A 13,010-nucleotide genomic window follows, 5' to 3' on the forward strand; every position below is an offset into this window, starting at 1 on the left:
CTCAAGGAATATTACTCAATTGAGTCATTGGGAATCTATGGTTCACTTAAATTGCTACCTTCAAGGAATGACGAGCGGTCGATTAAGATTCTGTCTACCAAAACAGGACTGGTAGGAAATCGCTGAGGCCGGCCTATTTTGATCAACAACTGAACAACGAGGGAATAGCTACAAGGCGGCTAGCTACAGAAGCGAATCAAACGGAAACCAGAGTTAGCTGCAGCGATGTGAACGAAAATGCTCGAATACGAAGAAAACGGTTACATTCGGCGGCTGCCGAACAAACCGGGGAAGAATGGGAACAGTGGTAACTTGGAAGATTAACCCGAAGTGTATGCGGTTGCAGTTATGACGTTCGATGCGGCATGCTCTCGGAGGTGTGCGCACTACGTGAAGAACCGAAACGCTGAATGATTCGAAAAGTAGTATCCGCGAACATAGGTATGCATTACGTATGAGTACTACGTCGACATGTTGGTGGCTATGGAATCCCCGTTCAGTCATCGAGAACCTGCACCAATACCACGGAAAAGAACATGAGCGTGGAAATGACGACGGAAAAGGTGCTCTGAATGTTAGGACACCACAACAGACACGGTCATGTTACAATTATCACCGAAGCACGATGAGCAGCTACTTTCCGACGTCAGGATGCTCACAAAACAAGATGTTCGGAGAACATTGATGGAAATATATGTTCCTATGAGATTCATTGATAAATTCCCATCTTCCTGGAGATGCGGTAAATCTGGCGTTCCAGATTTTACTGGGATGACGAGATCAATGGAAAGCTGGGCGAACAATGGGTGAGGTGGATCGAAGCCCTGCCGAACGTCCACCAAGTTAAGATTACTCGCTGCTACAGAATTTTGACATCTGCCAAGCCATCGAACAATGCGAAATTACACATTTTTTAAGATGCCAGCGAGAACGGGATAGCTGCTGTTGCCTAGTTCAGGTTCGAAGTGGAAGAAAGGTGGAATGTGCGATAATTGGATCTAAAATAAACGTAGCCCCTCTGAAGTCTTGAGCTGCAGGCAGCCGTTATTGGAGCTCCTCTAGCCGAATGTATCGTCAAATCACATCGAATGAAGATCGTCCGCCAAGTTTTCTGGACCAACTCTCGTCATGTAGTATGTTAGTTACGATCGGACCTTCGGCGCTATAGCCATTTCGTTGCTTTCAAGGTCAGCGAGCTGCTGGATACAACACACGCCATCGTTCAGAGTTCGGTCGTGTTCGCAGAAACTGCCAGCGTTGTATCGTTCGACAATCGAGGTCACAACCTCCAGCGATGGGGAACCTCCTGCTTGCCCGTATGATAGTACACTGGGGTCGACTATTTCGGGCAAGTGTCAGTAATTGTTGGTAGAAGAACCGAGAAAAGATGAGGAATCCTTCTCACCTACATGACAACCCGAGGAGTGCACATTGAAGTAGCGCAACCGCTAACGACGAATACGTGTATACTGGCATTGCGATGAGAGGTGTCCCACTGAAGATTATAAGCGATCGAGGAATTAACTTCATAAGAGCGTTGCGAGAACTGCGCTAAACCATGCAGCAAGTCGACGAGAAGAAATTTGTGGCGCTTGCCCTTCGACGAGATTCTGCGATCTATGTTATTTGAGATCGAGATGAACTCAAGACCGCTCACTGATATACCACTAGAAAACGACGCTGAACCTCGACTAGGGCCGAACCACTCCCTATTGGAATCAGCAGACGGGAGTAAGCTCCCGTATGGCTTCGATAACGAGCCGACTGCCCTCAAGCGGTCATGGACGATGTCCCAGCTATACGCTGACACGTTTTGGAAAAGATGTATGGCCGAGTATCTACCCATGTTGACATGCAAGGCAAGATGGTTCCAACCGGTGAAGCCCATTCAAAAGAATGATCTGGTGGTAATCGTGGACTGTAATTTTCCAAGGAACGTTTGGCTACGAGGACGTGTGGTCGAAGCAGTCCAAAGAAAAGACGGACAAGTTCGTCGAGTTACCGTGCAGACTGCAAGTGGACTTCTGGGGAGGTCAGAGACTAAGATCGCAGTGCTGGACGTCGGTTAACTACATCGACAGTGGCGTACCACAGGGGGGAGGGTAAGTGTCACATCACTATAGACTGACGCACCTCTTATTGTACCTTGATTGACTTGTCGGACAAGCGCTGCTCCGACACTGTACTGCTTAGATATCGCGCTGACCGAAAAGTGACACAACACAGAAGCAATCACATTTAGTAGTACGGATAATTGCGTCTAGTACGGGCAAATTAGTAACACAAGAAAACTAAACGTGAGTAGGACAAAAAATTTTTTGTTAAAACAAATAAAGCATAATTCCACAATTATAGCGTTAATGCATGTTGATATATCTTGCTTTATTGACCATAACTCCATAACTTTGGCTTAGAATTAACCATATTTAACTATTTACACTATTGTAAATTCTTGTTATTATTAAGATGTTTGGTAGACAATTCCTTAAGAAGTGCCACATATGCAATCGAATTGACGGTGGCTTCCAATATTATCATAAAAGAGATTATAACTACTAGAGGTCGCATGTCGCTGTTAAACTGAAAATTTATCATCTCGCTCTTACATGTGCTAGTTTGACACATTTTGCCCGGGTTTACATCTGTCAAACTAATGGGATACAATATGCTAGAGCGAGACCCCATGTTTCAGTCCGTGAATACATGGAGACAGTAGCGCTTTGCTCCCTCTAGTAGTTATGCAAATTGACTATTACTTAGTTGATTTTACCATAAGAGATTTAACGATGAAAACGGAATCCCTAAAACCACTATTTTTCATTTGACATTTCATACATTGATTCATGTGAATACTTTGTTTTGGAACTTTATATGGTGCTTATTATAGCTGAAGCAGCAAAGTTATGATCCCGTCTATTTGAATAGTTATGAGGGATTTTTTTAGAAAAATGTACCATTTTTCAAAATGTATTTCAGTGAAGAAATAACGCTCTCGTAGTTTTCTTTTATCAATAAAAACTAACAATGTTCCTATCGTTGAAATTAAATTGATAGATTGACATTTACTTGCACACTTTGAAGATACATACATAGCTTTGAAGAAAACCATTTTTGTTTTGAAAATTGCTTGTAACTGTGAAAACAAAATAGATAGAAACTTCGTTCCTTCGACAAAAATGTGCGTTTCCAAAAGTTCTAAAAATTCTAGAACAAATAATTTGCGAGAAATCAACACATAAAATGATATTGAAAGGAAACCAACTTTTCAAGAGCCACCCTACCTTTAATATTAACAAAATCATATGACATAAACCATTAAAGTTTGTTCAGAAAAGTTACTTCAATTTAATTGTTTAATAACTTTGTAGTGACTATGTTGCTAAATTTCACACATCCAAAAAGTTGATACTTTGAACACCTTAATCACAAGGAAAACCCTAATTTGACTAACATAAAAATAGATTCAAAAGCACTAAGAAACTTTACCGAAGACACCATATACCTAAAATCAACGGTTTGGGCACAAACAGATTCATCTTCCTAAGTACGGCTTTGGGGTCATAGTGCTGTGCGCTGTATACAAATATCAGTGCGTAGAAATCAGCAGAGTTCCCTTTCAGAAAGTTTAGTGTTCAAAAGTCTTCGCCGTTGTCGTAGTGATGTAATCGACGCATCTAATTTTTCTGTCGAATGACACTCTCAAGTCACGAATAGAATCAACCCTCTCGATGACGCAAACTTGAAGTATATTCGCAACACTTTAAAATTGACAAGCACCCGAAAACTGGATCGGCGATTATCTGCATGGCATTCAGCTAAACTTAGCTGTGTCATGTTCTAAGGCAATTGAGCAAAAAAAATTCAGAGATCATCAATGTCTAGCAATGTTCCAGACCTGATGCGGGTACAAAGATCGTTGGAAAATAAGAGAAAGATTAGTGACACTAGGTGGCATCCTCGAGGGACACCGGTTGGCGTTTCGAATATGCTTGAGCATGTGGTGCTAATTCTAACAAAAGCGGATCGCTCGGAGAAGCAAGATTGTAGCCACGGAGGAAATCCTAGCCTCTGCAGTTTCATAACAACAGTATTATAAGGCACCTTGGCGAACACTTTAGCGAAATCAAATGGCCGAGGGTGCAGCGTACATCGCAGGGGAAAAGGGAAAGGGGAATAATTAACATAGCTTTTCATTTTTTTTTAATTTGCGGGGACAAGGGGGGGGGGTAGACTTACCGTCAAGCTACGTAATTACCAGGGGGTATTTAGAAGCTTGTGACGAAATGCTACGATGGGGGAGGGGCGGTGTTAAAAATCACTCAAAAAATGCTACGTCATTTATGGATGGTCCCTAATACTGTGTCATGTTTCAGTATAAATGAAAATAAATGTTTTTTTTTCTGTGGATCTATTCTCACCGTGACAATCCACTTATCGCCTCGTTGGCGTGCCAAATTTCACCGCATCGACAAAAAATCGACTGAAACGCAATGCCCCATATTCCATTGCGCCGAAATATTTCAAACTAGATATCCAGATCATGGACGCCATCGCATGATTTGTAGAACGAATCATTCTGCTTTTTTCGCCCGATTAAAACAAACATAAACATCGCACACATGAAAGAACCTTATCTGCTGTTAGAACTAGAAGAAGAGCTCGCAGAAAATAGCCATGCAATGACTGACAACTAGTAATGCCTAGTTTCATATCACACATTGCATTGCTCCGAGCTGAATTTCATATGTAGATGAAAATAAAATCTCTGCAATCTTCAACCGGTTGATTAACTTGAAATAATTGATTACTTAAACCTGAAGTTGCATTACACTATATGTTCAAGTTAATGCTTTAGTTTGGCCACACTGTTGATTCTTTCCTGTGTGCTGGATGCAGAAAGATTTTTTTTTCTTATGCTATCCCTGGGTTATGACGTCCCATGAAAAACGTAATGTTATAGCATTAGCGATAGTGATACTCCTCCGCCTCTATAATACAATACACCGCCACCCAACACATTTAATCTATTTTAATTGCGTACTGGACTCTACAAGCTTATGTTTTGGATATCGTTTAGTGTTATAATTACTTCCGTTAAGCTAAATATTTAATTAAATTTAAAATTAAATTATGTTAAAGTGATACGACGCCAGTCGTCTCCCATTTTTTTAGTTTTTTTTCGCACATTCAAAACCTGTATTAAAAAGTTTTTTTTTCAGTTTTCAGTAAAAACACTACTTTTGACGATATATGCTTTATCTTCCTCTAACATGCTTACTAATATCTTATTAACTTAAATTATTCAATTTTGTTTATCATGTCAACTTCTTTGTTACGCAATTTCAAACAAACATTATGAGTGTACTCCAAAATATATCTGGTGTAGCCAGGAGCGGATCCAGAAAAAAATTTCGGAGCGGGTCCGAAATTTCGATTTTTAAATGTTCATTGTACAATAAGTAATATGTAATACCATCGTTTGAATAAAATCAGTTTTGTTGGTCGAATCTGGTTTGGAATAATTTTCAATTAAGAACGAGTTTAAAATAGAAACTATTTTAAAATTTCTCAAGAGGTTAAAAAATTTCGGGGGGAGGGGGGCAACAAAAACTAGTTTCCCAAAAACTAGTTCTCCCCGAATGTATACATGGCTTTACATGCGGTTGTTCCTGGTCAGGTTTAGTTTTTGTTATGATTCTGGTTCTGGTTCATAATATGGGAATATAGTCGACAACTAAACGATTTTCATGATTTCAGGAACTTATTCGTGATTTTCGGAATTTCTCAACACGTTGCTGTCATGAGTTTACTGTAGAATTGTTCTACCTGAGTAACACGATGTATGTTCATCATTTCAGGGTCTTTGTCACGATTTTCGTAATTTCTATTCACGTCATCGTGGTATTTAAATCATGAGTAGAGTAATTCATTGATTGATTTCATTGATAATTTATTAGGCATATCTACTAAATATTACAAGCACGCAAGATATGAATCATAAATTATGTACTTGGAATCATGAAGCAGTTCCCGAATTCATGAATAATATTTCATGTTTTTGTAAACTTTCTTAAGTTCTTAATGGTCTGTCCTGATTACACTAGTTTACAAGAAAAATGAAGCTCCAAGAAAAAGTATTTTTTAGACTAATTTTGGGTCGCTGAACACGAAAACAATATTCATTTTTTTGTTCAAAGAAGCGATTTTGTGATTTTCTCAAAAAAACTCGTTTTTGAGCACTTTTTGTAGTTTTTAGTCAATATTTCGTGTCAAAATCATCCAATTAATATAGTCAATATGCAAGTTGAAAGGTGCTGAGATGCCCTTTCCAAAAACATATAATATGTGTCGATCATATGTAAAATTTTTAGTGCTGCAAGCGACCAAAGTTTAAAAAACCTGTTTTAATCCACCTAGAGGTGCTATTGTGCCTTTCTCATTTCTCCAAACTATGATTTAATAGCTGGTTCGTACAATATAACATTATGGAAATGTCTTTCATTCTTATTACACTTTTTGCATTCATCGCGGTATCGGTTTGAATCGGAGTTTTCTATGTGATCGCACTCCACAACCCGTAACTCCGGAGCCGGAAGTCGGATGGAGATGGAATTTAAAATCAGTTTTCAGGGACGCAACACCTTTCATTTGAGACTAAGTTGACCAAATCGGTCTAGCCATTTTCGAGAAACCAATATAATCGTTATTCTGAATTTAAATGCTTCTGGATCCGTCGATGATGGCCAGTGTGGCCAAAGAGACTTTGCATGACTGTTGGTGACCTAGATCTACAAATTCAACAGTTGTGTACATTTTGGAAAAAATTTCACCTTCTGACATTCATCGCAGATCGTGCTGCGTGATCGTACGTATCACCCTGTAATTCAGGAACCAGAACTCGGATCCACACAAAATTCAACAGCAGCTGATGGACCTTTCATTTAAAATCAAGTTTGTCAAAATCGGTTCAGAAAATTCCGAGAAACCGATGTGGACAAATTTTGTTTTGTAACCATACTCTTCAACTCGTAATCCGGAACAAGATGTCGGTTGAAAATGAAATTCAATAGCAACCTATGGGAATATGATACCTTTCATTTGAATCTTAGTTTGTAAAAATCGGTTCCGCCATCTCCGAGTAACCGATGTGGACATATTGTTAACAAATCCGCACATACACACACATACATACATACATACATACATACATACATACATACATACATACATACATACATACATACATACATACACACATACATACACACAGTTATTTTGCGATCTCGGCAAACTGAGTCAAATGTTATATGAGACTCGGCCCTCCGGGCCTCGGTTAGAAAGTCGGTTTTTGGAGCAATTGCATAACCTTTCTATATGAGAAAGGCAAAAGAATAATATTTAATTAGCTTAATCAGCATGAGTTCAATGTTATCTTCATGTGATTATATTTTGAAATGTTGGTGGAATTGGTTTGAAAGTGGAGGGAATGGGGGGTTAATAGAGTGGGAGTGGAGGATGCGTCAGAAATCCTTCATCTTATTTCGGTATACGGGGTGGATGAAGGAAATGCGGGCGTGAGGGTGGTCCAAGGGTAGGGGAGTGATGAAGGAAGGAGGTGTAAGGGCAAGGCGGGGGGGGGGGCTGTGCGGCGACGGAATACTCAACTGCATATTTTGCCTTCCATTTGAGACTTGGTTTGAAAAAATCGGTTCAGTCATCACCGAAGAACCGATGTGACTTTAATTGTGGAATATGCCCGGAATTCCGGACTTCCGGAATCGTCAATAGTGGACAATATATTCAAAGAATGTTTGATTGGCAATCAGTGATGTAGATCTGCGATTAGAAGTAATTTGGTGACTATTTCAATAGTTTTTAGCCTCTGAGGTATTACGATTGTACCGATTTATATGGGAAATTCCAGTGTATCCTTACTAACACCCCTGTAACTCCGGAAGCAAGAGTCAGAACCGAATGAAATTCAGGAGCAGTCAATGGTATTACTGTATCTTTCATTTGAAATCAAGATTGTAAAAATCGGTAGAGAATTCGTTGTGGAATGGGTGTGATATTAGCTTAGGAACTTGGCGGGCTCCCCGGGGGCGTCATGAACCGTCATAGGTGGCCAATGTGGTCAAAGCTGCTTTGATTGATCATTAGTGATTTAGACCCGCAAACTAGAGTAATGTTACATCAATTTTAATATGTTTTACATCATTTGAACATCATGGTGTTACCAGTTTATGTGGGAATTTGCTGTGTGACCGCACTCTTCAACCCGTAACTCCGGAACCGGAAGTCGGATCAACTAAAAATTAAATAGCAGCTTATGGGAGCGTTATACCTTTCAGATGAAACTAAGTTTGCGAAAATCGGTTCAGCCATCTCTGAGAAAATTGTGTGAGTTTAAATGACACACACATACACACACACATACACACACAAATACATACACACACACACAGACATTTGCCGATCTCGACGAACTGAATCGAATGGTGTATGACACTCGGCCCTCCGGGCTTCGGTTAAAGTCGATTTTTACAGTGATTGCATAGCTTTTCTTTATATGAGAAAGGCAAAAAGTACATTTTTGACCATTTTTAAAAGATACTCATTTTTAAAAGATTTTTTCACCGAAAAATTTTTTTTTTTTTCAGACCTTTTAGAATCTAAGATGACAGATAATATGTTTACGTTAATTTTAAGCCTAATATCACTAACATCGGATGGAAAATGTTGATGCTATGGCACATTGAGCGAAATGGAAATTTTATGATTTTAGCGGACCCTGCCCTGATGCGGCGGTTTAGAGGGTGTAGCACTGGGCTCATAAGCCAGTCTTCAAATATTCGAATCCCTATCGGGAAGGAGTCTCAGTGGGATCGTAGCCCTAGCAACGTAATAATCTGTGAACTGAGAATCTGCTGTGAAGCCTGTTGAAGCAGAAGGCGAAAATTCCTTTAAATCGTAAAATATATACTCACCACAGAGAAAACAAAACTTTTCCAACGATATTTCCGCATTTGAAAAAAGCACTTAGTTGTACAATGAAATATCCAAACCATTCAAATGCCGCAGGATGGATGGATGCAACACAAACAATAACTATCAAGTATAGAAGATTATTTCAGCCGAAAGTATGATTGTGCGAAAAATAAAAAGTTACAATTTTCACTCAGTGCTTCATACCATCTACATTTTTAATCCGACTTTTGTGACCATTGGATAAAAATTTATGCAAAAAGATTATTTATCTCATTAGATTCTAAAATAATTTTTTTCTGTCCTTGATTTATTATAAAAAAATTACTAGAAATATGCATTTTTTAAAAAAAAATGTCGAGCATTAAACTTTTTTTTACTTTGGTCGATTGTAATCATAATAAATGTACATTTCTCGACAAACATACGATTACAGCTTAAAAGCCAACTGTCAAAATTCTCTTTGAAAGACAATTCCGGACAAACCGTTACTGGCTAAACGCAGTTCATAGCAGTTGATGCAAGAGAAAACTTTTTTCTTTTGTTTACTATACACATCTGTGATTGGCGGGTAACAGTTTGTCTGAAATTTCCTTTCAAAGAGAATTTTGACAGTTGTCTTTTAAGCCATAATAATATATTTGTCGAGATTTGATCCACGCATATTATACATTTTCGAAAAGGGCACATCAATACCTTTCGAACTGTTTCGATCGGATCCTTTTTGAACAAGATATTGACAAATAACTAAAATAGTGCCCCTTTTTCAAAGAAATCTTGAAAATGTTTCTTTGAAAAAAGGACTATTCAGCGATCCAAAATTAACTGAAGAAACACCTTTCTTCTTAGCTTATCGCGATTACCTTAAAATTGTTAAAATCTGTCACATTAGCTTCTGAAAATATGAAAAACTATTTTTCTGTAATATAAAATAGAGCAAAAACAAAAAAAGCGGAAGCAAAAGAAAAACTTTTTTTTAACTTGAACTTCTTTTAAAGAGAAATAGAGTATTATTTTCGTATTCAGCGACCCAAAATTAATCTAGAAAACACTTTTTCTCGTAACTTCATTTTTCTTGTAAACTAGTGTAATCTTATTTAAGACCAAAAGAGATATGTGAAAAGCAGAGCAATTTTCACTCGGTGCTTAATAACATCACCAATTTTTGTCGGATTTTCGTGATCTTAGGCTTAAAATTCACGTGAGAAGTTTGTCTGTCACATAAGATTTTAAAAGATTTCTTTGCTGATTTATTTTTTTATGAAAAATCAACTAAAATTAGTAATTTTACCAAACACTACTTTTTTGACTTTGGTTGCTCTTAACCCTAAATTGTTGATATTTTATCCTAACATGTTATACATTTTTGGAATGGGCACATCAATACCTTTCAAATGGTGAGTCGTTTGTGTTAATCGGAAGATTTGTTCCAGAGATATTGACCAAAAACTGCAAAAAGTGCTCAAAAACACCATTTTCAAAAAATCACAAAAACGGTTCTTTGAAAAAGAAAATGGATATGATTTTCGTGCTCAGCGACCCAAAATTGACTTAGAAAACACCTTTTTTCTTAACTTCATGCAATTAACCCAAAATTTGTAAACTAGTGTTATTGTACTAGGCATCATGAACTAGTTCACGAATATATGAATATTTTATGAATTCGTGATATAGTTCACGAGGACGAATGATAACTCGTGACAATTATACTAGGAATCATGAACCAGTTCACGAATACATGAATGATATTTTATGATTTTGTGAACTATTTCACGAGCACGCATAGTCAGTCGTGACTATTATACTAGGAATCATGAACAAGCTCACGAATACTTGAATAATATTTGATCATTTTGTGAACTATTTCACGAGAATGGATATTGAATCGTGACTAATATATTAGAAATCATGAATTAGTTCATGAGAATTGAATGGATGCATGGATAAAATTTCGAATTTCGTGAAATAGTTCACGATACTATCCATACTGCTTTGGTTTCGTGAATTACTGTACCTAATGCTATGAATAAAATCATGAAGTTATTGTTCCTAATCCTATGAAAAAAATCAACAATCATGAGCAATTGATAAATGTTGACCAATACGGCTCGAATTTGGAACATGGTGATTGGGATACAAGTGACTCTATGATGTGATATTTTTTGTCATCCTACTGTATGTTCAGTTTCACAATGTTGGAATATTTTCTGAGAATCAATGTATGATCTACAGAAGGAACTAATATCCATGATATCGGAACAACGTCGACCGTCAATTAGCGATTAGCATCGCGATTCGGTTCTGAGATGTAAAAATCAGTTGCAGTTATATACCACTTTATATATGGGATTTTCGATTGATTGACACCGGTGTAGTGGAGTGCACTGGTTTTGCACTTTCTAGCAGAAGTGTCATAGAACATACCCAGTTTTCTGCACTTCTGCTAGAAAGTGCAAAAACGGTTCAGTTTCAGTGCACTCCACTACACCGGTGTCAATCAATCGAAAACCCCAATAGTTTCGAGTTTCCAGACGCTAGACTCCATATTGCTGGTGTGTCGGTAACAAAGAAATGATGCCATACAGTCCTGAAAGCTGATTTGTTTACAATAAACTTAACAATCACCACGGGTTTCTCATTTTTTAAATTTTATTATAACAACACACTGGTTAAAAATCAAAGGTTGTTTCGCTCCAGGTAGGTATACAACTACTTCAAAATGTTCCATAAACAAACACTATTTTGTGACCAACACAAACTTTCTTTCCCAAGCGTTATATACACTAACCTATAATTCCATTCTTCTCTCCCTTTTTCTCTTCGGCAGTCGACCAAGTTGGAGCCGGTTTCTCGAAGGACGTCTGCCGCTCGATGGTTGCCATGCTGGACGTGGACCAGTCCGGTAAGCTGGGCTTCGAAGAATTTCAGTGTCTCCTCACGGATATTGCCAACTGGAAAGCGGTGTTCAAGCTGTACGACCAGGACCGAACCGGCCGGTTAAGTTCCTTTGAACTGCGGCAGGCCCTCAACTCGGCCGGTTACCATCTGAACAATCGCATCCTGAATGGGCTGGTACACCGGTACGGTTCCCGGGACGGATCGATAGCGTTCGATGACTTCATCATGTGTGCTGTCAAAATTAAAACCATGATCGGTAGGTTGTTGTGGAGTCTGTAGTTTCAACTACAGTAATAATATTTTGTTTTGTTTGTTCCTTCAGATATCTTCCGAGAACGAGACACCGAAGGTACCAACATGGCCACATTCAGCATGGACGAGTGGGTGGAGAAAACGTTATACTCGTAATACGCTTTAACAAATACATACCTAATCGTAACGGTTCTATTTAAACGCCACAAGTAATCTCCCAACAAATATTTGTTATTGCCACAGTTGACTGCTCTATTCCACATTCGTATGGATTTATCGAAAGTACCGCATTTTGCTCCGCCCATCTGTAAAATATAAATAAGAACGACAAATTGTATTTATCTTGTTATTCTGAGTTTTAATGAAATCGGTGTTTTTAAATGTTATACATTATCGCGTACATATGAGTTGTACTGCAGACAAACAATCCAAATGATTGTTGTTTCCTTGAGTTATGAATATACAACTGAACCGAAACCGTCATCAATTCTTATGAATGTTTGCGATTGCCTCTCAAAAATTTATGCAGTGTTCTATCGAAAGCACAGTACAAGTGCCACAAAGTATCTAAATTACACGAAGGTAATAAAGAATAAACATAAAATGCCTTTCCGCTGCCTTCTTGGCCCTATTACCAAAAATGCGATCAGTCAGTGCCGAGAGCGCTCTAGTTTCGGTAAACAATTTTTGAAACAGTGAAACAACATAGGACATATGCTAATTTTTCAGGGTGTTATATCTGATTTCATCTGAGCTCCCTTATATTTAAAATTACAAATTCACAAACGAAAAAACAACGATAATTTATTTTAAATGTGGGTTTAAGCTCTAACTTATTATTGTGTTTTGGACAAGTACATAATAGATTCCTATTT

General features: G+C 38.0%; 1 protein-coding gene across 6 annotated transcripts in view; it reads left to right on the plus strand.

Moving 5' to 3' along the window:
- Nucleotides 1–13,010, plus strand: part of LOC131693521 (calpain-A-like) — a 106,435-nt gene extending 93,425 nt beyond the window's left edge. For 4 of the 6 annotated variants that reach the window (XM_058981422.1, XM_058981423.1, XM_058981425.1 and 1 more), the window contains 2 exons: nt 11,813–12,139; nt 12,206–13,009. In XM_058981422.1, the coding sequence (XP_058837405.1) occupies nt 11,813–12,139; nt 12,206–12,291 (413 nt within the window). In that variant the 3' untranslated portion in view covers nt 12,292–13,009. Of the gene's footprint in view, nt 1–11,812; nt 12,140–12,205 lie in introns of all 6 variants that reach the window. The other 2 variants (XM_058981420.1, XM_058981421.1) reach the window with 1 other exon arrangement.

Source organism: Topomyia yanbarensis, chromosome 3 (assembly GCF_030247195.1).
Source record: "Topomyia yanbarensis strain Yona2022 chromosome 3, ASM3024719v1, whole genome shotgun sequence".
NCBI classification, from domain to species: domain Eukaryota; kingdom Metazoa; phylum Arthropoda; class Insecta; order Diptera; family Culicidae; genus Topomyia; species Topomyia yanbarensis.